Raw genomic sequence first — 24,488 nt, forward strand, 5'->3', positions numbered from 1 at the left:
TGTCTGGTGTATACAAAAATAGCCAGCTTCCCTAATGCTAGATAGCTAAGGCATATGAAACCAAATAAATTAGTTGGGTTAGTGTCAGTGATGGACTTGAGGTTTATGCTGGTGGCAGCAGTCACTTTCACAGGCCTGTATGGAAGTGGACTGTTACCAGAGCCCTCATCTCTCACCCTGGGTTTTAATAGTTAACCAAGTATATCAACAGCTTCCTCTTCCCTTATTTTTACTAAGGCAGACTGGAAGCTACCAGTTTTGGCTACCCTAGAAAACACCTAGATCATCTGCCAAGGTGAGGTGTTCCCTCAAACAACTGAACAGGCTAACCACTAGATTGCCAATGACGTAGAGCCCCACTGGGCTACTTTTCCATCATGTGTTTTGTTTATTTGTTTGTTACAGGAGAAAATACTACTAATAGAGGCTAAATGAAACTCATTCAAGGAAAAGACATTCTTTTTTTTTGAGACAAAGTTTTGCTCTTTCATCCAGGCTGCAGTGCAATAGTGTGATTTGGCTCACTGCAACCTCTGCCCCCTCCTTCCCCACCCCCTCACCAGGTTCAAGTGATTTTCCTGCCTTGGCCTCCCGAGTAGATGGGATTATAGGTGCCCACACCATGTCTGGCTAATTTTTATATTTTTAGTAGAGACGGGGTTTCACCATTTTGGCCAGGCTGGTCTTGAACTCCTGACCTCAGGTGATCCACCTGCCTCAGCCTCCCAAAGTGCTAGAATTACAGGCATGAGCCACCATTCCCAGCCAGATAGGGCATTTTTAATTACCTTTTTAGAATAACACTATTCTCAATCTACATTAGTCAAAAAAAATTTTTTTGGAAGCAAAAAGGAAAAATAAGTGTATGGTGTCTTACAAATTCTAATACACACTGTGAAACTGAAGCCTATTTAAACATTCATTTTTAATTAAAATCCTTTTTATTTACCTCCCTTCTACTTGAGTATACATGTAATTTTTGTTAACATGGATTAAAAAATTTTTAAAGCTATGACAGTTATCTTTTCAACATGTCATATATTAGGTATGTTAGGCATACATACTTGAGGGTTACACTATTACACTGTTTTAGAGTATCAACTATTCCTTCTCTTTTCTATTTTTATTTTTTTCATAAACATCAAACTTGGGCTAGCTTACTGACTCAACTATCCCTTTGCTATATGAAAAAAGTGACTTGGTTGGCACAGTGGCTCATGCCTGTAATCTCAGCACTTTGGGAGACTGAGGTGGGCGAATCCGTTGAGGTCAGGAGTTCGAGACCAGGCTAACATGACGAAACCGCATTTCTACTAAAAATACAAAAATTAGCTGGGTGTGGTGGTACATGCCTGTAATCCCAGCTACTCAGGAGGCTGAGGCGAGAGAATCGCTTGAGCCTGGTGAGTGGAGGTTGCAGTGAGCTGAGATCATGCCATTGTACTCCAGCCTGGACAACAGAGACTCCATCCAAAAAAAAAAAAAAAAAAAAAAGAAAAAAAAAATGAAAATCAAAAAGTGACTTAAGGTTAGAATGTATTGTTAAAGATATGAAATACTTACAAGAGAGGAAATATAATGATTTGTTCTATTTATACTATATTTTTCTTCCGGAGTAGAATAAATGTAATATCTATTTGCCTAAATTATTAAGCTTCTCATAAGAAAAAAAAAAACCCTTAAAAATATAAATATGGTCAAGTTCCAAATGTCAAGAACAATGTAAGTACTTTTTTTTTGAGATGTAGCTTCACTCTTGCTCCCCAGGCTGGAGTGCAGTGTCACGGTCTTGGCTCACTGCAACCTCCACCTCCCTGGTTCAAGCGATTCTCCTGCTTTAGCCTCCTAAGTAGCTGGGATTAGAGGCATGTACCACTACATCCAGCTAATTTTTTTTTTTTTTTTTGCATTTATGGAGTTTCGCCATGTTGGCCAGCCTGGTCTCAAACTCCTGACCTCGGGTGATCCACCCACCTCGGCCTCCCAAAGTGCTGGGATTACAGGCGTGAGCCACCTCACCCAACCTAATTTTGTATTTTTAGTAGAGACAGGGTTTCCCCATGTTGTTCAGGCTGGTCTCAAACTCCTGACCTCAGGTGATCCACCTGCCTTGGCCTCCCAAAGTGCTGGGATTACAGGCATGAGCCACCACAAGAAGCAGATTTAACAAGGCAAAAGTTTGACTAATTAAAAAAAAAATCCCATTATATTTTTATTGTTATAAGGGAAAAGTCTTTTGCAGCTAGAGAATTCCAGCTGCAACTGTTTGCACAACACTTCTTAAATCTATCAATCTATCTAGTGATTTTAACTACTTTTTCCTTTTTTAAAATAAGGGTTTTCCATCGACCTATATTTGGGTCTAGTACAACAGCACAAATGAAATAGTACTTTATTATTAGTGAAACTTGATGAAGCACATAGTACCCTCTCTTTCAGATTCTTGGCAATGTCATCTCTACAAACTGATTCCCTTCCCTACAGATTGACAGATTAAAAACAAAACAAAGCCACAACTCAATCTCTAGGACAAGAAGCCTTGCTTGCCAAAAGTCACATAAATGACTTGTTCAATGTTCCTAGGCAATTTGGGTACTAGCCTAGCTTTTAGGACACATCTCAGATAAATTCACATTAAAATACTCTAGCTAGGTTGGCATTTTTCTAGGAGTGGAAGCACATCTTTATACTGGTTTTCCAAATCCGCTACCACTTGCTTGGCCAACACATATACTAAAACCATGTAACCAGTTACATAGCTGCAAATCCATACATTAAATGCATTCTAGGGGTTGGGTGTTTTCTGAGCCACAATTTTTTTGCTGTTGATGGTGGTGGTGAGGCAGGGTCTTGCTCTGTCACCCACGTGGGAGTGCACTGGCACAATCATTGCTCACTGCAAACTCCAACCCCGGGGCTCAGGCAATTCTCCCACCTCAGCCTCCCAAGTAGCTGGGATGATGGACACACACCACCAATGCCTGGATATTTTTTTGTAGAGACAGGGTTTCACCATGTTGCCCAGGCTGGTCTCAAACTCATGAGCTCAAGTGATCTACCCACCTTTGCCTCCCAAAGTACTGAGATTACAGATGTGAGAAATTGCACCTAGCCTCTGAGTCACAATTCTATCTGCTCCAAATTCTGGTGGGCAAGTTTTTAATTTTAAAGAAATACTCAAAACTATACCTGAAGTTTATGCTATGTTAAGGGGTCCACCCAGCCTCATTTTATTTTATTAACCATTACAGGAACCCACTTAAAACTGCTAAATAGAAAGAAGTAGCTTGTAATTAGTTTTCATTTTAGGGGACTCAGGGGCAACAGACTTGTGCCTCATATCCCCAGTTACAGCCTCTTTCTCAACATTTTTCTTTTATCAATGCACAAAAAAAATATGACAGACTTGCCTTGTGAGGTCGAAAATAGAGATACAGGCTGAGAGGAAGAGGAAGAAACAAAGGAATCTGAAAGAAAATATACAGCATGAGAATATGACAACCTCACACAGAAATTTTAACTTTCTTTTTGATGGGGAGGAAGAGCCAAGCATCATAATTTCATTGGGTTTAACAAGGGGGAAAACCCAAATCTTTACATTGAATTATTGTTTTCACTCACCTGGTAGCAAAATCTTATTTTGTTTTCAGTTTTCAAGATGCATTTCTAAAAGTTAATCCATTCCTTTTTTTTTTTTTTTTTAGTCAAACATTCTCACCTTCCAAAAAAAGAGGAACCCCTAGCATTTTAAATCAAGCACAACCTCAAGAACAAATGATGCTACTCTGCTACTCTATGTGGGAAAGGGAAAATAAGTATCTGAGTACTAATTAATATTTGCTTTTAACCATTCCTGAATACATTTTGAGGAGCTAGTCACTAATATAAGCATTTAAATATATCTAATTGGCAAATATGCAAAGTTGACCCTAAATATTTTTTTTAAAAAGCACAATTAATCCATTGGGAGAAAAGAACTACATGAGAAATCTATCTTCTAAAATTATACTCCTTTAGGCCTGGTGCAGTGGCTCACATCTGTACTCCCAGTACTTAGGGAGGCCAAGGCAGGTGGATCACCTGAGGTCAGGAGTTTGAAATCAGCCTGGCCAACATGGTGAAACACCATCTTACTAAAAATACAAAAATTAGCTGGGTGTGGTGGCGCATGCCTGTAATTCCAGCTACTCAGAAGGCTGAGACAGGAGAATCCCTTGAACCCAGGAGGTAGAGGTTGCAGTGAGCCAAGATTGCACCACTGCAGTCCAGCCTGGGCAACAAAGTGAGACTCCATCTTAAAAAAAATGAAATAAAATTATACTCGTCTAAATTCAGCAACATACATCAAATTTAAAATCCACATATTCTCCTCCCAGTCCCCCTGCACAATACTAACTCTACAGTTACATTTCTAAGAATTTATCCTACAGACATATATGCATACATGTACAAAGATATGTTTATGAGGATATTCATAAGAGCTCTGGTTATAAATATTAGGAATACTCTAAATGACCATCAACAGAAGCCTAAAGTTACACCTAGCACTTGCTTGGTCAACACATATATTAAAACTGGAAGGATACACAGAAGACTAGCATGGCCCCTAAAGTTATTTTTAAAAGAGTTACATGCAAACTATGAAATACTTGCTGCTATGAGAAAGAATGAAGTACAGCTATACCTTTGTATCTGAGGGGGACTGGTTCTAAAACACCCCCCACACCAAAATCCAAAGATACTTAAGTCCTATGTATAAAATGGCATTGTATTTGCATATAACCTATACACACCCTCCCTTATAATTTAAGTATCCTTTAGACACCTAATACAATGTAAATGCTATGTAAATAGTAGACACACTGTATTACATTAAAAATTTGTATTTTTTCTTTTTTTAAAAAAATATTTTTGATACACAATCGGTTGAATCTACAGATGTAGAACCTGAGATAAGGTGGGCCAAGTGTATACGTAGATATAGTCCATACATGAATTAAATTTAAAAAGCAAGGGCCGGGCGCGGTGGCTCAAGCCTGTAATCCCAGCACTTTGGGAGGCCGAGGCGGGTGGATCACGAGGCCAAGAGATCGAGACCATCCTGGTCAACACGGTGAAACCCCATCTCTACTAAAAATACAAAAAATTAGCTGGGCATGGTGGTGCGTGCCTGTAATCCCAGCTACTCAGGAGGCTGAGGCAGGAGAATTGCCTGAACCCAGGAGGCGGAGGCTGCGGTGAGCCGAGACCGCGCCATTGCACTCCTGCCTGGGTAACAAGAGCGAAACTCCGTCCCAAAAAAAAAAAAAAATTTAAAAAGCAAAATGCAGGCCGGGTGCAGTGGCTCATGCCTGTAATCCTAGTACTTTGGGAAGCGCAGGTGGGTGGATCACGAGGTCAGAATTTTGAGACCCGCCTGGCCAATAAAGTGAAACCCCATTTCATCTCTACTAAAAATACAAAAAATTAGCTGGATGTGGTGGTATGCACCTGTAATCCCAGCTACTGAGGAGGCTGAGGCAGAAGAATCACGTGAACCTAGGAGGCAGAGTTGGCAATGAGCCAAGATTGCGCCATGGCACTCCAGCCCTGGAGACAGTGTGAGACTCTGTCTCAAAAAAACAAAAACAAAAAAACACCAAGTGCGGTGTGCTTAAAAAACAGTGTGTTCCCATTTGTTAAATAACAAAGGGACAGCCAGGCTCAGTGGCTCAAGCCTGTAATCTCAGCACTTTGGGAGGCTAAGGCGGGCGGATTATGAGGTCAAGAGATCGAGACCAGTCTGGTCAACATGGTAAAACCCCATCTTCAATAAAATATAAAACTAGCTGGGAGTGGTGGTGTGCACCTTTAAGCACTTGCCACTTGGGAGGCTGAGGCAGGAGAATCGCTTGAACCCAGGAGGCAGAGGTTGCAATGAGCACACCATTGTACTCCAGTCTGGGCGACAGGGCAAGACTTCATCTCCAAACAAACAAACAAACAAACAAACAACAAAGAAAACCACACCAAGAGGTGGTCAGGAGATTGAGACCATCCTGGCCAACATGGTGAAACCCTGTCTCTCATAAAAATATAAGAAACTAGCTGGGTGTGGTGGCGAGTGCCTGTAATCCCAGGTACTTGGGAGGCTGACGTACAAGAATCACTTGAACCCAGGAGGTGGAGGCTGCAATGAGCCAAGATTGCACCACTGCACTCCAGCATGGGACAGAGTGAGACTCCGTCTTAACAACAACAACAAAAGAATAGCCACATGAAAAACAAAACCCTCCAAAATTGTCCCTAAATACTGAACTTTACATATTAACTTCCTTTTACCTTACAATTATAAAAATGTTTTCACAAATATTAAAAATATATTTAAATTAAAAAATTGCTTTAAAGGACTGGGCTATAGGTATAAGTACTGATTTATGAAAACTAGTAACAAATATAGAGCTGCTTTTTAATTATATGAAAATGAATTATCACATTTATTCCTATAAATTAAAAACAGCTGTCTTTTCCTTATAGATTTATTTTTGAGACAAAGTCTCACTCTGCTGCCCCGTGCAGACATGATCACAGCTTACTGCAGCCTTGACCTCCTGTGCTCAAGTGATCTTCCTGCATCAGCCTCCCAAGTAGCTTTGACTACAGGTGTGCACCACTACACCCAGCTAGTTTATTTTCATTTTTTCTGGAGACAGGTCTCGCCATGTTACTTAGGGTGGTCTTGAACTCCTGGGCTCAAGCGATCCTCCCACTCAGCCTCCCAAAGTGCTGCGATAACAGGCGTGAGCCACCATGCCCAGTCCTAAGTGATACTTTAATCAAGGGCAGCTCTGTTGCTCCTGGTTTTGCCATGTAACATGCCTGCATCCTCTTTGTCTTCTGCCAAGATTGTAAGCTTCCCGAAGCCTCCCCAGAAACTGAGCAGACTCTGGCACCCTGCTTCCCATAAAGCCTGCAGAACTGTTCATAGAGAGAAATTTTATTCGTGGGTGGCTCATACCCAGAGTTTCATTATACCTGATATAGATGATTTAAATAAGATATGGGGCTTTTTAGCTGATTAAATTTAGAAATTGAGAAGATGGAAAAAGATATTCTAGAATGAGCTATCAAGCCACACAAAGACATGAAGGGACAAAGACATGCTTACTGATCTGTGAAAGAAGCTAGCCTGAAAGGGCAACACACTGGACCAGTCCAACTATATGACATTCTGGAAAAGATCTGTACATTTGATATCAGGAAAAAAACCCAGAAACAACAAAACAACATAAATACTTCAAACAGCAAGAATTTAGAAAGCATAAAAATTCAGGGCTGGGTGCGGTGGCTCACGCCTGTAATCTCAGCACTTTAGGAGGCTGAGGCAGGTGGATTGCTTGCACCTAGGAGCTCAAGACCAGCCTGGGCAACATGGCGAGATCCTATTGCCACAAAAAAATTTTTTTTTAATTATATGGGTGTGGTGGTATGTGCCTGTAGTCCCAGCTACTTGTAAGGCTGAGGTGAGAGGATTATTTGAGCCCAGGAAGCTGAGGCTGCAGTGAACTGTGATCACACCACTGTACTCCAGCCTGGGCAACAAAGACCTTATCTCAAGGAAAAAAAAAGTAAAAGAAGCATGTTTATCTATCTCTATGTTTCCAGATGGATTCATTTCTACATGCATTAACTATCAACATTAAATCTCTGCCAATGGTAAGTTTAAATCCCAACAAACCTGAAAAACCAAATGCTTCAAGCCCAATGCCAAAAAAAATCCTATGAACATGCCAGCTGTTTGCCTTTTCAACTTCACCTAACACTCCCTCCTAATGGAAAATTTCAACATGCAAATTGTTATGCAGATGCAGAACACAGATAACTGGAAATGATTGGAACAATATTCCATGAAGTTTCTAACTTAGAAAACCACACTGTTTTCATACTCAATATTTGTGCCGCAGGGAACTGACCCCAGAATAATGCTCTTAATCCTCAAATGCCACTAATGAAATCACTTTCACTAAGTAGCTAGGTCCAGGACCTGTGTTAGTACCGGTATATGGTGTCCACAAATAGGTGAAGAGCAAGTATGTGCCAGTAAAAAACTGTATGAGTTGTGGGAATGCAGCAGAAGACAGCCACTATGGTAAATTAAGAATGTTTCAGAAGAGATGGTAAACTTGGTCTTAATGAAAGCTCATAAGGTTAACAAGAAAGGGGAAGGCATTCTGGTGAGAAGGAACAACTGGTCGGATTCCAAATGGCTTAAATGTCATGTCATCTGGATTATATCCTTTGTGTAAAAAGGAATCACTGAAGGTGACTATGAAAAATGATTGGGTGCAGTGGCTGATGCCTGTAACAACAGCACTTTGGGAGGCCAAGGCAGGTGGATGGCTTGACCTCAGGAGTTCGAGACCAGCCTGGGCAACACAGTGAAACCTGTCTCTACTTTGGTATTGATGACTAAAATGAGAGTGGTAGAGGGGGAGGGACAGCCACTGAAGACTGGAGAGTGAAGGTAAGTTTATAAAATACTGAAAACAAAAAGTATGGGAAATATGGGTGATAAAGGGAAGAACTAAAAACTGGGCAGCAGCTAGAGGGAGAGGCAATGTTGAGGGAAAGTTTTTAGAAATGAAAATGACAAGTATATTTACAGAGACAGAAAGGGGCCAACAGAAGAGAAAAGTCTGAAAATACATAAAAAAGAAACCATTTTTTTCTGGAACAAAGTCCACGAAATTGATAGAAGGCATGGGATTTAAAAAGCACAAGTGGGACGGGCACAGTGGCTGCCACCTGTAATCCCAGCACTTTGGGAGACCGAGGCGGGCGGACCACCTGAGGTCAGGAGTTCGAGACCACCCTGGGCAACATGGTGAAACCTGTTTCTACTAAAAATACAAAAATTAGCTGGGCATGGTGGCGCATGCCTGTAATTCCAGCTACTCAACTTGGGAGGCTGCAGTGAGCTGAGATTGAGCCACTGTACTCCCAGCCTGGGCGACAGAGCGAGACTCCATCCCAAAAAAAAAAAGCATGAGTGAACCTGCTGAAAATCTAATTCCAACAAATAACCAGCCATCTGTGCAAATATGTGGCTCTAAGATTATTCAACACAATATTCTTTTTATTTTTAAAAAATTTCTTAAAAATAGAGACAGGGCCCCATTATGCTGTCAAGCTGGTCTTGAACTCCTGGGCTCAAGCCATCCTCCTACCTTGGCCTCCCAAAGTGCTGGGATTACAAGAATGAGCCACCACATCTGGCATCATCACAATATTCTTTTTTTCTCCCTTGAGACGGAGTCTTGCTCTGTTGCCCAGGCTAGAGTGCAGTGGTGTGATTTTGGCTCACTGCAACCTCCACCTCCAGGGTTCAAGTGATTCTCCTGCCTCAGTCTCCCAAGTAGCTGGGATTACATGCATGCACCACCATGCCCAGATAATTTTTTGTATTTTTAGTAGAGGTGGGATTTCTCTGTGTTAATCAGGCTGGTCTCAAACTCCCGACCTCAGGTGATCCACCCACCTCAGCCTCCCAAAGTGCTGGGGATTATAGGTGGGAGCCACTGTGCCTGGCCTGTCAGATGTTTTTCTAATGGACAGACTGGAGTGATCACTTCTGGGGAAGAATACCAAGGGCCATGCTTATCACATTATATCAAGAGTACATATTATCAACATGACTTATCACCGATGTTAACCTGATCTCTGGCTGAGGTAGTGTTTGCCAGGTTTCTCCACCTGGGTGGAGGAAGCAGTACTTCTCCCCACCCTTCCACACTGTATTCTGTGGAAACAAGTCATTAAGCTCATCATCCACCCTTAAGAGGTGGAGAAGTTAAGCTCCACCTCCTTGAGGGGGAAGAATCTACATAAACTGGCAGGTTGATTTTTATTTGTTTATAGCTAACATAACTACTGTAAAAACAGACCAACTAGTTAAGCTCAGGAATTTTAGGAGAAAAAAAAGGAAATCAATTATTATTATTATTATTTTTTTTTGAGACGGAGTTTTGCTCTTGTTACCCAGGCTGGAGTGCAATGGCGCGATCTCGGCTCACCGCAACCTCCGCCTCCTGGGTTCAGGCAATTCTCCTGCCTCAGCCTCCTGAGTAGCTGGGATTACAGGCACGTGCCACCATGCCCAGCTAATTTTTTGTATTTTTAGTAGAGACGGGGTTTCACCATGTTGACCAGGATGGTCTCGATCTCTTGACCTCGTGATCCACCCGCCTCGGCCTCCCAAAGTGCTGGGATTACAGGCTTGAGCCACCGTGCCCGGCCCAGGAAATCAATTATTAATGTTTTAGTTCTCTAGAACAAATAAGATTTAATATCTAATTAAATAAATTTATTTATTGTTGGAAAACAATCACAACCTGATTGGAAGGACCTTAGGGTTAAAGACCTCTTATAGGCCGGGCACGGTGGCTCAAGCCTGTAATCCCAGCACTTTGGAAGGCCGAGGCGGGTGGATCACGAGGTCATGAGATCGAGACCATCCTGGTCAACAAGGTGAAACCTCGTCTCTACTGAAAATACAAAAATTAGCTGGGCATGATGGTGCGTGCCTGTAGTCCCAGCTACTTGGGAGGCTGAGGCCGGAGAATTGCTTGAACCCAGGAGGCGGAGGTTGCGGTGAGCCGAGATCGTGCCATTGCACTCCAGTCTGGGCAACAACAGTGAAACTCCGTCTCAAAAAAAAAAAAAAAAAAAAACCTCTTATATATCTTTGTATCTTTCATGTTGACCAGTATACAGCAGAAGTCACGGAATATGGAAGCTTGAACATACAGGAGCTTCATAAATGTTTGGTGAAAATGAAACTATAAAGATGTTTAGATTTAGCTTATTTCAAAACTAGACTGAGTAGTAAGTAGTAACTGGCCTAATATTAGTCTTACTAACGTAGTAGTTACTAAGGCAGTAGTTCCCTCTCACATAAGTCAAAACAGTGCTAACTTCCAAGATGCCCACTCTTCTGTTACAACACTGAAGAGTTGGAAAGCTTTCTTTGTAAGATTTATTAAAGTAAATTTATATGCAATCTAAGAGGAAGAACAAGCAGACCTCTTGTTGCAAAGGAAAATTAGGAAGTCTGACAGAAACAAAACGCACCATGTAGATACGAAAATGGTTACAGGTTGGGCGCGGTGGCTCACACCTGTAATCCCAGCACTTTGGGAGGCCAGGGTGGGCAGATGTCTTGAGCTTATGAGATTAAGATCAGCCTGGGCAACATGGTGAAACTCTGTCTCTATAAAAATACAAAAACCTGTCTCGCCTATAGTCCCAGCTACTTGGGAGGCTGAGGTGGGAGGATGGCTTCAGCCCAGGAGGTGGATGTTGCAGTGAGTCAAGATCATGCCAGCCTGGGTGATAGAGCCAGGCCTTGTCTTAAAAATAAACAGGGCCAGGTGTGGGGGCTCACGCCTGTAATCCCAGCATTTTGTGAGGCTAAAGCAGGCGGATCATGAGGTCAAGAGATCAAGACCATCCTCGCCAACATGTACAATGGCACGTCTCTACAAAAAATACAAAAATCAGCCGGATGTGGTGGCATGTGCCTGTGGTCCCAGCTACTAGGAAGGAGGCAGAGGCAGAAAAATCGCTTGAACCCAGGAGTTGGAGGCTGCAGTCAGCCAAGATTGTGCCACTGTGCTCCAGCATGGTAACAGAGCAAGACTCCATCTCAAAGTTAATTAATAGGCTAGCCAAGGTGGCTCATGTTTGTAATCCCAGTACTTTGGGAAGCCAAGGGGGTGGATCACCTGAGGTCAGGAGTTCAAGACAAGCCTGATTAACACAGAGAAACCCTGTCTCTACTAAAAATACAAAATTAGCCAAGCGTGGTGGCACATGCCTGTAATTCCAGCTACTTGGGAGGCTGAGGCAGGAGAATCACTTGAACCTGGGGGACAAAGTTTGCAGTGAGCTGAGATCGTGCCATTGTACTCCAGCCTGTGCAACAAGAGCTAAACTCCATCTCAAAACAAAACCCTGAAGTAGAGGGTTATTTTTGGTGTAAAGAACAAGGAAGGCTGGGCACAGTGGCTTATGCCTTTAATCTCAGCAATTTGGGAGGCCAAGGCAGGTGGATGACTTGAGGCCAGGAGTTCGAGACCAACCTAGCCAACATGGTGAAATCCCATTCATCTCTGCTAAAAATACAAAAAGCAGCCAAGTGTGGAGGTGCACACCTGTAATCCCAGCTACCTGGGAGGCTGAGGTGGGAGGGTGGCTTGATCCTGGGAGGCAGAGGTTGCAGTGAGCTGAGATCATGCCACTGCATTCCAGCCTGGGTGACAGAGCAAGATAAGGAGGCCAGTATGGCTGAAGCCAGGTGAGCAAGGGGGACGTTGGGGCCAGATGTTACAGGGTATTTATTAGTAAGTCTTCTGAGGATATCAGCATTCACTGAGTGTAACAGGAAGCCACTAGAGCACTTTGCCCATGAGTGACATGATCCAACTTGGATTTTTACAGGCTTACACCAGCTACTGTGTGGAGAACAGGCTGAAGAGAGGCAAGGAAGAAAGTAGGGAGACCAGATAGGAGGCATCTACAATAATCCAGGAAAGCTAGCCTGGACCAGGGTGGCAGCAATGGAGGCTGACAGAATTGGTCAGACTTTGGATATATTTTGAAGCTAGAATCAAGAGCATTTGTTGATGGCTTGTATGAAGGATAGAAAGGACTGAGGTAATTCCAAAGTTTTTGATTTGAGCAAAAAAAAAAAAAAAAAAAAAAGAAAGAACAGAATGGCCATTTACTGAGATTGAGAAGACTGTGAGAAGAACAAATTTAAAAGAAAAGATCAGGACAGGCACCATGGCTCATGCCTGTAATCCCAGCACTTTGAGAGGCCAAGGCAGGAGGATTGCTTGAGCCCAGGAGTTCAATACCAGCCAAGGCAACATAGTGAGACCTTGTCTCTATAAAAATAAAAATAATTAGGTTAGACGTGGTGGCTCATGCCTGAAATCCCAGAACTTTGGGAGGCTAAGGAGGGTGGATCTCTTGAGGTCAGGAGTTTGAGACCAGGCTGACCAACATGGTGAAACCCTGTCTCTACTAAAAATATAAAAATTAGCTGGGCGTGGTGGCACATGCCTATAATCCCAGCTACTTGGGAGGCTGGGACAGAATTGCTGGAACCTGGGAGGCAGAGGTTGCAGTGAGCTGAGATTGCACCACTGCACTCCAGCCTGGGCAACAACAGTGAAAACTCCATCTCAATAAAAAATAAAAATAATTAGTCAGGCATGGTGGTACACACCTATGGTCCCAACTTTCAGGAGACTGAGGTGGGAGAATCAGTTGAGCCTGGGAGGTCGAGGTTCAGTGAGCCATGGTCATGCCACTGCAATCCAGCCTGGGTGACAGAGTGAGACCCTGTCTCAAAATTAAAAATAAAAATAGGCTAGGTGTGGTGGCTCACACCTATAACCCCAGCACTTTGGGAGGCCACAAAGGTGGGTGGATCACAAGGTCAAGAGATTAAGACCATCTTGCCAACATGGTGAAATTCCATCTCTACTAAAAAATACAAAAATTAGCTGTGTGTGTTGGTGCACGCACCTGTAGTCCAAGCTACTCGGTAGGCTGAGGCAGGAGAATCGCTTGAACCCAGGAGGCAGAGATTGCAGTGAGCTGAGATCATGCCACTGTACTGTAGCCTGGCAATAGAGCAAGACGCCATCTCAAAAATAAATAAATTAAATAAATAAATAAAAGGAAAGATCAGGAATTCAGGTTAAGTCATGTAACTCTGAGATGCCATCAGACATGCAGCTAAAGGTAAAGATTTGAAAGTCATCAGCTTATTTATGGTAATTTCAACCACAGGACTGTATGCTATAAATAAGATCAATGTGCAAAGATAGAGAAAAGTTCTTTGAAGTGAGTCCTGGAGTACTCCAAGGTTTAGAGGTTGGGAAGATAAAAGAGTTAAGGCCAGGCATGGTGGTTCACACCTGTAATCCCAGTATTTGTGGAGGCTGAAATGGGTGGATCACTTGAGGTCAGGAGGTCAGCCTGGCCAACATGGTGAAACCCCATCTTCACTAAAAATACAAAAATTAGCTGGGCGTGGTGGCACACACCTGTAATCCGAGATACTTGGGAGGCTGAGGCAGGAGAATCGCTTGAACCTGGGAGGCGAAGGTTGCAGTGAGCAGAGATTGCACCACTGCACTCCAGCCTGGGCAACAGAGCGAGATTCCATCTCAAAAAAAAAAAAAAAAAAATTAGCAATATAAAATCTCAATAGTAACAAAATCCACAGTTAGAAAGTAGATTAATAGTTGCCAGGGGATGGGGAAAAGAAGAATGGCAGATGACTGCTAACAAATACGAGGTTTCTCTCTGGGGTAATAAAAATGTTCTGGAATTAGATAGTAGAGATAGCTGTACAATCTTGTGCATATACTATAAAACACCTTAAAACGGTGAATTTTATTGAGATAGAGGATAAACAGCCAGTGAGATGGAGTATGTGATATCACGGAACACAAATTTAAAAAGCAACGAGGAGAGTCAATTATGTCAAAAGCTGTTATGAAAGCACATTAGGAGGATGGAGAAGTGACTGAATTTAACAATGTGGAAAATATCTAGTGAACCTGACTAGAAGTTTCTGTAGAGCAATGAAATAAAAGGCATCTGGATTTAAACCATGGAGCTGGCTGGGTGTGGTGGCTCATGTCTGTAATCCAGCATGTTGGGACGGACGCTAAGGCAGGCAGATCAAGAGGTCAGGAGATTGAGACCATCCTCGCCAACATGGTGAAACCCTGTCTCTACTAAAAATACAAAATTAAGGCTCAGCACGGTGGCTCATGCCTGTAATCCCAGCACTTCGGGAGGCCGAGGCAGGCAGATCACCTGAGGTCGGGAGTTCAAGACCACCAGTCTGACCAACATGGAGAAATCTCATCTCTACTAAAAATACAAAATTAGCCGGGCGCGATGGCGCATGCCTGTAATCCCAGCTACTTGGGTGGCTGAGGCAGGAGAATCCTTTGAACCCGGGCGGTAGAGGTTGCGGTGACACACACACACACACACACACACACACACACACACACACACAATTAACTTGGTGTGGTGATGTGTGCCTGGAGTCCCAGCTACTCAGGAGGCTGAGGCAGGAGAATTCCTTGAACCCAGGAAGCAGAGGTTGCAATGCGCTGAGATTGTGCCACTGCACTCTAGCCTGGCAATAGGGCGAGACTCTGTCTCAAAAAAAAAAAAAAAAAAAAAAAAAAAAAAACCATGGTGCTAGAAATTTAGGCTTTTAAGTTAAACTGATCACTGAATTCAAAAGAGTGACTGAGTAACTTTTACTACATGTTGCTTCAAATTTTAAAGCATAGGCATTAAACTCTGAGTCCCCATCTGTAAGAAGGGGGTTATATTGCTACCTGTCTACCTCACAGATAAACATAATGTTAAGTCTTTCCTCTATTGAATATGGCCTCTAGAGGAATGATCTACATTTTATTTACCTTTCTATCTTCCATAGCACCTGGTAAAGTGCTCTTATGTATGCTCAGTTGTTGAATTAAGTTAACGTATGGGCACAACTTAAATCATAAAGCAGTACACAAATGTAAGATATCATGAAAATCAAGTATTTCTCTCTCATACATAAAATAAAGACAATGCTCTGTGTTGAAATATGTTCAAATAACAGGACAAAATTTTTGTAACAAAAAGTTTTCCAGAATGTTCTTCCATTTATCTTGAAGGGCAAGCTACAGAGGAGGAAGACATCAAAAAGCTCACTATCCCCTCTGGTTAAGTTATGATGATATGATTACAGGTGATAATAAATCAGTTGATTGGAAAAAATGGGTAAGAATAGTTCTTTGAGGCTGGGCACGGTGGCTCATGCTGCCTGTAATCCCAGTAGTGTGGGAGGCCAAGGCACATGGTTCACCTGAGGTCAGGAGTTCAAGACCAGCCTGGCCAACATGGCGAAACCCTGTCTCTACTAAAAATAGAAAAATTAGCTGGGCATGGTGGTGCAGCCTGCAACCCCACCTACTTGGAAGGTTGAAGCAGGAGAATCGCTTGAACCCAGGAGGCAGAGGTTGCAGTGAGCCGAGATACCACCACTTCACTCCATCATACACATACACACAAAAAGTCCTTTGGGGAAAAAAATCACTGGAGTGGGTCACTTGCTGATAGGGGCTCACTGTCCCCTCTGGTTATGTTATGACGGTATGGTTACAGGAAATAATAAATCAGTTGATTGGAGAAAACAGACAAGAATAGTTATTTGAAATTAAAAAACAAAACAAAACAAAAGCAGGCTGGCGCCACTTGCTGATAACCTCCTCCCATAATGTAAAATGTAACCCTGTTACAGTATTTAAAGAGATTCTCTCTGAAGTTGTAACATCACAGAATAACATCTTACAAAAATCACGGATGGGTAGAAGACTTCAATGATGTAATCACAAGCAATACTGATTACAGCTAAACTTATTTAACATACACACTTCTTTCAAAACATCTACACCACAACCCTCTGATCCAAAATAACTCTTAAAACTGGTAGCTGTCATAAATGAATGGAATAGAAGATTAAATCAGTTTTCTGGGAAATTTCTGAATAAGTTAACTATATGAACAAAATATCGACCTGTTAATTTTTAGCTAAAAAGTTTTACTGAGTGCTTACTTCAGCAGCTCATATACCAAAATTAGAACAATACAGAGAGGATTCGCTAAATTAAGAGAAAAAGTTTTACTATAAAATTGATAAATTTTTCACAAGTCTGTATACCTTAGGAGGCTAAATTTATCATCAACAATTAAGTTAACACAAACTATAAGCTAAGTGCACACAACAAATATGCACAGTCATTTATATTAGAAAACCTGCTTATTTAATGGAGCCTTTGTAATTGTGCTCAGAATTACAAAAATGGTAAATTCTAGGATTGATTATGGGCAGTCTAAAGAGAAGTGTCTTTCTTGCAGAACAAACTTTTGGCTCAAACAAAATTGGAAAGCTCAACTTTCCCTTTTCCCTTCAATAACATGTCATCAATTCCTTCATCACCAAACTTCATTTTAAAAGTTTTGAAACAGGCCGGGTGCGGTGGCTCACGCCTGTAATCCCAGCACTTTGGGAGGCTGAGGCGGGTGGATCACGAGGTCAAGAGATCGAGACCATCCTGGTCAACATGGTGAAACTCCGTCTCTACTAAAAATACAAAAAATTAGCTGGGCATGGTGGCGTGTGCCTGTAATCCCAGCAACTCAGGAGGCTGGGGCAGGAGAATTGCCTGAACCCGGGAGGCGGAGGTTGCGGTGAGCCGAGACCGCGCCATTGCACTCCAGCCTGGGTAACAAGAGCGAAACTCCGTCTCAAAATAAATAAATAAATAAATAAAAATTAAAAAAAAATAAAAGTTTTGAAACACGCACAGGATTAGATAGGTGACTCCTATATCAGGATTAATATATAACTTCCTCACAGGAGAATTTGATAAGGCAGTAATATTGGTTTTATTTTATTTTCAGGCCATCTTTAAAACACCAAGAATAAAAACCCCTTAGAAATGTCAATTTAGGGTAAAGGTGCACCTACTAAATGTATGTAGACTGGTTGTTTAATTTGATCAGATTGGTTCAATTATTTGTGAATTTGACAATAAATGAAAAAAGCATTAAAAAAAAAACTTATTCTGGCGAATAAAAACAATCTAAGTCAGCAGGCATTTGTAGACCATATTGACATACCATTCTTGCTGTCTCCTGTATGCTTGCTTCTGTGCTCAAAGGAGTTTCCTAATGTATCATAACAACATTTATTACAGTCACAATGCTACAGGAAGTACTTAAGCATACTGATTCATGCCAAGCCTTCTAGAGAACATCTTGGCTCCTCCCCCTACCTCTTTAACAGACCACCTTAGTGGAAGGGGGTGGCAGCTTTATGACATTAATGTGAAGGGTCACAAACCGAAACAACTGACTTACTTGTGGGAATGGAAAAAAGGCATAACAATAGTCTTTGATTGTGAGGAAGACTGAGATTTCTCATTTGTACTTGAACTGCTATGTTGTTACCTATTAATATGTGCAAGTAGTCTATAATCTACAAATGGATTAATCAGCTGGGCATGGTGGCTCATGTCTGTAATCCTAGCATGCTGGGAGGCTGAGGTGAGCAGATCACCTGAGGTTGGGAGTTGGAGACCAGCCTGCTCAACATGGAGAAACCCCAACTCTACTAAAAAAATACAAAATTAGCTGAGCATAGTGGCATATGCTTGTAATCCCAGCTACTCGGGAGGCTGAGGCAGGAGAATCGTTTGAACCCAGCAGGTGGAGGCTGTGGTGAGACAAGATCACACAATTGTACTCCAGCCTGGGCAACAAGAGCAAAACTCTGTTTCAAAAAACAAAAACAAAAAACAGACAAAAAACACAAATGGATTTATCAAATATTAGGCACTGTTATTTAATAAAGGTCAGGATTTAAGGGTACAAAGCAAATGTCTAGGTCACATTGCTGATCTCTATTTAGTTTCTTCGCATTAATGGTACAATTATTTATTATGGGCAAGACACTGTGTTAAGTCCTTTTAATGTGTTTAATTTTCTTTTCTTTCTTTTCTTTTTTTTTTTTTTTTTTTTAAGAGATGGAGTCTTGCCCTGTCGCCCAGGCGGGGGTGCAATGGCACGATCTTGGCTCACTACGACCTCCGCCTTCTGGGTTCAACCAATTCTCCTGCCTCAGCCTCCCGAGTAGCTAGGATTACAGGTGCACACCAGGTAGCCCGGCCAATTTTTTGTATGTTTAGTAGAGACGGGGTTTCACCAATGTTGGCCAGGCTGAACCCCTGACCTCGTGATATGCCCACCTCGGCTTCCCAAAGTGCTGGGATTACAAGCATGAGCCAATGTGCCCATCCAAATGTGTTTAACTTTCATACCAACTCCAAGGTAGATACTATTAACCCAATTTTAAAGTTAAGGAAACTGAAGCTCAGGACTTGCACGAGATCACATAATTATTAAGAGACAGGGCCAGGATTAAAATCTAGGCACTGCTGGGGCCGAGCACAGTGGCTCAACGCCTGTAATCCCAGCACTTTGGAAGGCCGAGGCAGGTGGATCACAAGATCAGGAGTTTGAGACCAGTCTGGCCAACATGGTGAAAACCCATCTCTACTGAAAAAGTAAAAAAATTAGCCAGGCATGGTGGCAGGCATCTGTTGTCCCAGTTACTGGATAGACTGAGGCAGGAGAATCACTTGAACCCGGGAGGCAGAGGTTGCAGTGAGCCAAGATTGCACCACTGCACTCCAGCCTGGGCAAAGACAGTGAGACATCATCTCAAAAAAAAAAAAGGGGGGAATTATTAAAAAGCTGGGCACAGTGGCTCATGCCTGTAATCCCAGCACTTTGGGAGGCCAAGGTGGGGAGATCACCTGAGGTCGGGGGTTCAAGACCAGTCTGATCAACATGGAGAAACCCCGTCTCTACTAAAAATGCAAAATTAGCCAGGCGTGATGTCACATGCCTGTAATCTCAGCTACTTGGGAGGGTGAGGCAGGAGAATGCTTGAACCTGGGAGGCGGAGGCTGCAGTGAGCTGAGATCGTGCCATTGCACTCCAGCCTGGGCAACAACATTGAAACTCTCTTTCATTAAAAAAAAAAAAAAAAAAAAGTACACAGAACTAAGTTTCATGAGGAGTGAGGAAAGAAATATTTAAAGCAAAACCTTTATAAAAAAATTGGCCAAGTTGTTTTGCTTTGAGCTAACTTCCATGAACCAACATATAAAATGTAGTTTTATTTTGGAATCATGATTTTCTTTTTTAGTTTTCCTTTTTTAGGACAAGGTCTGGCTCTGTCACCCAGGCTAGAGTGGAGTGGCACCATCTCAGTTCACTGCAACCTCCATCCCCAATTCAAGCCATCCTCCCAACTCAGCCTCCCAAGTGGCTGGGACTACAGATGCACATCACCACGCTTAGCTAATTTTCGTGCTTGCACACGCGAGTGCGTGTGTAGAGACACAGTTTCACCATATCGTCCAGGCTGGTCTCAAACTCGTGAGTTCAAGCAATCCCCCCACCGCACTTAGCCAAGTTTCATAACAATAAAGAGAGCATTCTCTAGCAAGTTATAGAATTTCAACATCATGTCAATAGTAAACTATTAAAGCACTTTTAAATAGACATGTGTCTATTTAATAGACATGTGACTATACTTGAGGTCTAATAAAGGAAACTCTCGCTTTGAAATGAACATTAAATATTTCAGTCTCTTTTACCTCAACTTCAAATTTCTGCCTCTGAAGTCTTCAGTGTCCTTCAAAGACAGAGAAATATAGGAAGTCATACTGGCCCCAATCCCCATCTCTAAGCATATTACTTTGCCGGCTGCGCTAGAACCTAAGGCACTAAAGCACAGAATGCCATCACTCATTCTCTACCTGTATGTAGGAACTAATACTTCTACAATTCATTACTGGACAGGTCAGTCAAGACAAAATTGTTTTCTGCAGGACACCAAGCAATCACTCATTTTTCTTTAACTAAAACCAAGACGAGTGTCCAAAACTAAGAAGAACTTGGTGAAATGAAGTTGGAGGTTGACAGCAATACTTGCAGACTTTTTTTTAAACAAGGTAATTTTTTACCATTTATATTTTAAATAAGCTAAATTTTGAAATAACAAACTTCATCTTATTTTCATGGTGCAAAAGCCTGAAATAGTTCCTCTGTGACATGGAGAAAACATCCTGCAAGGAGGAAGGGCTTCTGCAATAAAATGATTACTATACATTGCAGCATCTTTTTTTTTTTTTAAAACTGAGTTTTGCTCTGTCTCCCAGGCTGGAGTGCAATGGCGAGATCTCGGCTCACTGCTACCTCTGCCTCTTGGGTTCAAGCAATTCTGCTGCCTCAGCCTCCTGATTAGCTGGGATTACAGGTGCCCAAGACCATGCTTGGCTAATTTTTGTATTTTTTAGTAGAAGTAGAGTTTCACCATGTTGCTCAGGCTGGTCTCGAACTCCTGACCTCAGGTGATTGACCACCTCAGCCTCCCAAAGTGCTGGGACTACAGGCATTACCTTAAGATACATATTGCAGTATCTTAAGGTAAACTTTTATGTTCAAGTAGTGACCTGACAAATGAGGATCTTGCATTGGGCCCACCAAAACTGTATTAGTGCTTTTTACACAATATGAATGCACATTTGCAATGGATAACCACTTAAGATACAGTCTCTCTGCCGGGACAGTGGCTCATGCCTGTAATCCCAATACTTTGGGAGGCCGAGCTGGGTGGATCAGTTGAGGTCAGGAGTTGAAGACCAGCCTGGCCAACATGGTAAAACCCTATATCTACTAAAAGTGCAAAAATTAGCTGGGCATGGTGGTGCACATCTGTAATCCCACCTACTCAAGAGGCTGAGGTGGGAGAATCGCTAGAGCATGGGAGACTGAGGTTGCAGTGAGCCAAGATGACGCCGCTACACTCCAGCTTGGGCTACAGAGTGAGACTCTGTCTCAAAAACAACAAACAAGACAGAGTCTCTTTTTATTTTATTTTTCAAGTGTGCTTTTCTAGCTCATAAATTTGATCATTTATTCAACAAATACGTGTCAAGTACTACTATATAATACTGTTTTAACTGCCAATAGTGACAAGTGACTACAGCACATCAAAGAAATACAAATTCTGTGATAAAATTTTACTAAGAAATAATGGGGGCCGGGCGCGGTGGCTCAAGCCTGTAATCCCAGCACTTTGGGAGGCCGAGGCGGGTGGATCACGAGGTCAAGAGATCGAGACCATCCTGGTCAACATGGTGAAACCCCGTCTCTACTAAAAATACAAAAAATTAGCTGGGCATGGTGGTGTGTGCCTGTAATCCCAGCTACTCAGGAGGCTGAGGCAGGAGAATTGCCTGAACCCAGGAGGCGGAGGTTGCGGTGAGCCGAGATCGCGCCATTGCACTCCAGCCTGGGTAACAAGAGCGAGACTCCGTCTCAAAAAAAAAAAAAAAAAAAAAAAAAAGAAATAATGGGTAAAGCTGCTCACGGTGGCTCACACCTGTAATCCCAGCACTTTGTGAGGCTGAGGCAGGCAGATCACACGAGGCTAGGAGTTTGAGACCAACCTGGCCAATATGGTAAAACCCCATCTCTACCAAAGATATAAAAATTAGCCAGGTGCATGCCTGTGATCCCAGTTACTCAGGTGGCTGAAGCATAAGAATCGTTTGAACCCTAGAGGCGGAGGGTTGCAGGGAGCCACTGCACTTCAGCCTGTGACAGAGCAAGACCCTGTCTCAAAAAAAAGAGAAAGAAATGAGTGAAAACTGAGACATTTAACATTATTAGGAAAATGTAATGCAAGCTCATGTACTTGGAACAGCATTTCAGAATATAAATTCTACTCCTTTCGGCAAAATACATAATTTCAGCGCATAATTTTTCCATTATCATAAAGTGCAAAAAATACACAATAAATAGGTAAAAACTGTGAAAAGAGTAGATGACATAAAAAAGATAAGCCAAACAGAATTATGTTATGTCATTAAATTCGTATTGCCAATTTAGGTCCCAATTAGGTTGTGGTATGCCTTTGTATCTGTCAACAAAATACTAATTTCATTGGCCTACTAGGCCAATTCTTCCATAAGTGCATTAAAGGAATAGAAAGGTTGAATCTCAAATGGTGAAATCATGGCCAATGAAATAAGAGTATTTTGTTCACAGACACAAAGGCATACCATATATGCATATCTACAAAAACTAGGACTAAATTTTCGTATCTGCTAACTACAATGACTGTTCACTTAACATCTGTCTTAACTTGAGCTTATAGGGCCAAATTTCTAAAACTTAGGTCTGAATCAAAAATGAAAAATCAAGAAAATCCAAAAGGTATGCACAAAAGGGCCTACCAAACAGCACGTAATGACAAGTGATTAAAGCAAAAAGATCAAGTTGCTAAGTTATAAGGAAGCCGCTGTTCATCTGGACCTTAGCCCAGAACACAAAAATTGGGAGGAGAAATGCTGGTGGTTTAAAGGGGACACGGGTTCCAAATTTGCTGCCTCATTCTTTTATCTGCAGAAGCTTCCTGATATTGCCTGTTTCTACTGAAATGGCCATAACCACACTGAAAAATCCAACAGGGCTTCAAAGCTCTCAAGACAGGTGGAAATTCACTGTTAGAAAAACATGTAGAGAATAACACATTTAAGGTTAAGATCAGAAATTTTTTCTTTAGAACCTGAGATTCTGCCAAAGAAGACAATGAAGCATTAAAAAAAAATTCTCAAAATCCTCAAACATAACTAGAGAGCAGAATTATCTCTACTCTCACAAATTTACGGACCTTCCTTTGACAAAACGCATTTTTTCCTTCAAAGACTCAGTTCCTTTAAGAACCACCACCTGCCAATGGAGTGAGTGAGTGTGTGTGTGTGTGTGTGTGTGTGTGTGTGTATGTGTGTTTTCCTTAAGAAGGCATCTGCACTGCAGATTTCTGCATAAGGGGAGCTTGCCAGCCAGCTCCCACCAGCAGGCAGACGCATATACAATGGAAACTAAAGGAGGCCTGCAGCTTCCCTCTTAGTCTTTCACAGAGATGGGAGAAGGGGACTCCGCCAGCCCATGCTTTGTCTGAATGTTCTCCCCCTCCCCCTTTCTGCAGTAAACACCCCCCTTTGTTATACTTCGATCAACAGTAGCCCACAGAAAACATGAAATCAAAACATGTTGATAGCTTAGCATGACTCTATTTTCTAGAATATAAGCGACTGATTGCGTGTCCCCACCCCCACGCAGCGGCAGGGAAGAGCAGGCTGTTGCAGATACAGCCACGGATCCATCTTGGACCACCAGCAGCTCCCTCCCAAGTCTTCCCTGAGCTATTCTCATCACGCCTCCTTCTACCTCGGAGCCTCAGAAAAATCCGGCATTCATGAAGTCTATCCGAAAACATTAAAAAAAAGAAAAAAAAAAGCTACAATTCTTCCATTAAACTTCCCCATCCTCCCCATGGGCAGCCAAAAATATTTTGGAGGACTATCGTGAATATTTGATTATGTCAACACCTGTCTGCACACCTGCAATGCAACCCTTTCACCACCATCCCCTCAAAAATCGTAACAAATCGTTTCTCCCACCACCCACCTGCCCCTATCCTCTCAATCTCTCTAATCCTCCACTAAACCACCCCGGTTCACCATATGTATCAAGCAATTCTCCATTTTATCCCACGAGCTGGTATTTTTCCCACCTGCCCAGTCTTGGCGTTAACGCCCACTGGACTATCTCCCCGCCCCCAACCTGTTTTCCTCACACCCCGTTATTTCCTCACCGCCTGCACAACCTTATGTTCCCCTTCCCCTTTGCCCATTTTCCAAACGCTCTTCCCCGGGGGCTGAAGCCGTCAGTAGCCGAGGGTAATTCACCCTCCTCCCGCCTCGCCTCCTAATCCC

General features: G+C 42.4%; 1 protein-coding gene across 4 annotated transcripts in view; it reads right to left on the minus strand.

Annotated features, from left to right (window-relative positions):
• The window catches only part of RTN3 (reticulon 3), a 78,674-nt gene that overhangs the window by 53,487 nt on the left and 699 nt on the right, over positions 1-24,488 (minus strand). For 3 of the 4 annotated variants that reach the window (XM_032283042.1, XM_032283041.1, XM_032283040.1), the window contains exon 2: positions 3,411-3,467. The exons of the other annotated variant lie outside the window; for it this stretch is intronic. In XM_032283042.1, coding sequence (XP_032138933.1) covers positions 3,411-3,467 — 57 coding nt within the window. The remainder of the gene's footprint in view (positions 1-3,410; positions 3,468-24,488) is intronic. 4 annotated transcript variants of the gene reach the window in all.

The sequence above is a fragment of the Sapajus apella genome, unplaced genomic scaffold (assembly GCF_009761245.1).
Source record: "Sapajus apella isolate SASKATOON/1434 unplaced genomic scaffold, GSC_monkey_1.0 scaffold14, whole genome shotgun sequence".
In the NCBI taxonomy this organism is placed as follows: Eukaryota; Metazoa; Chordata; class Mammalia; order Primates; family Cebidae; genus Sapajus; species Sapajus apella.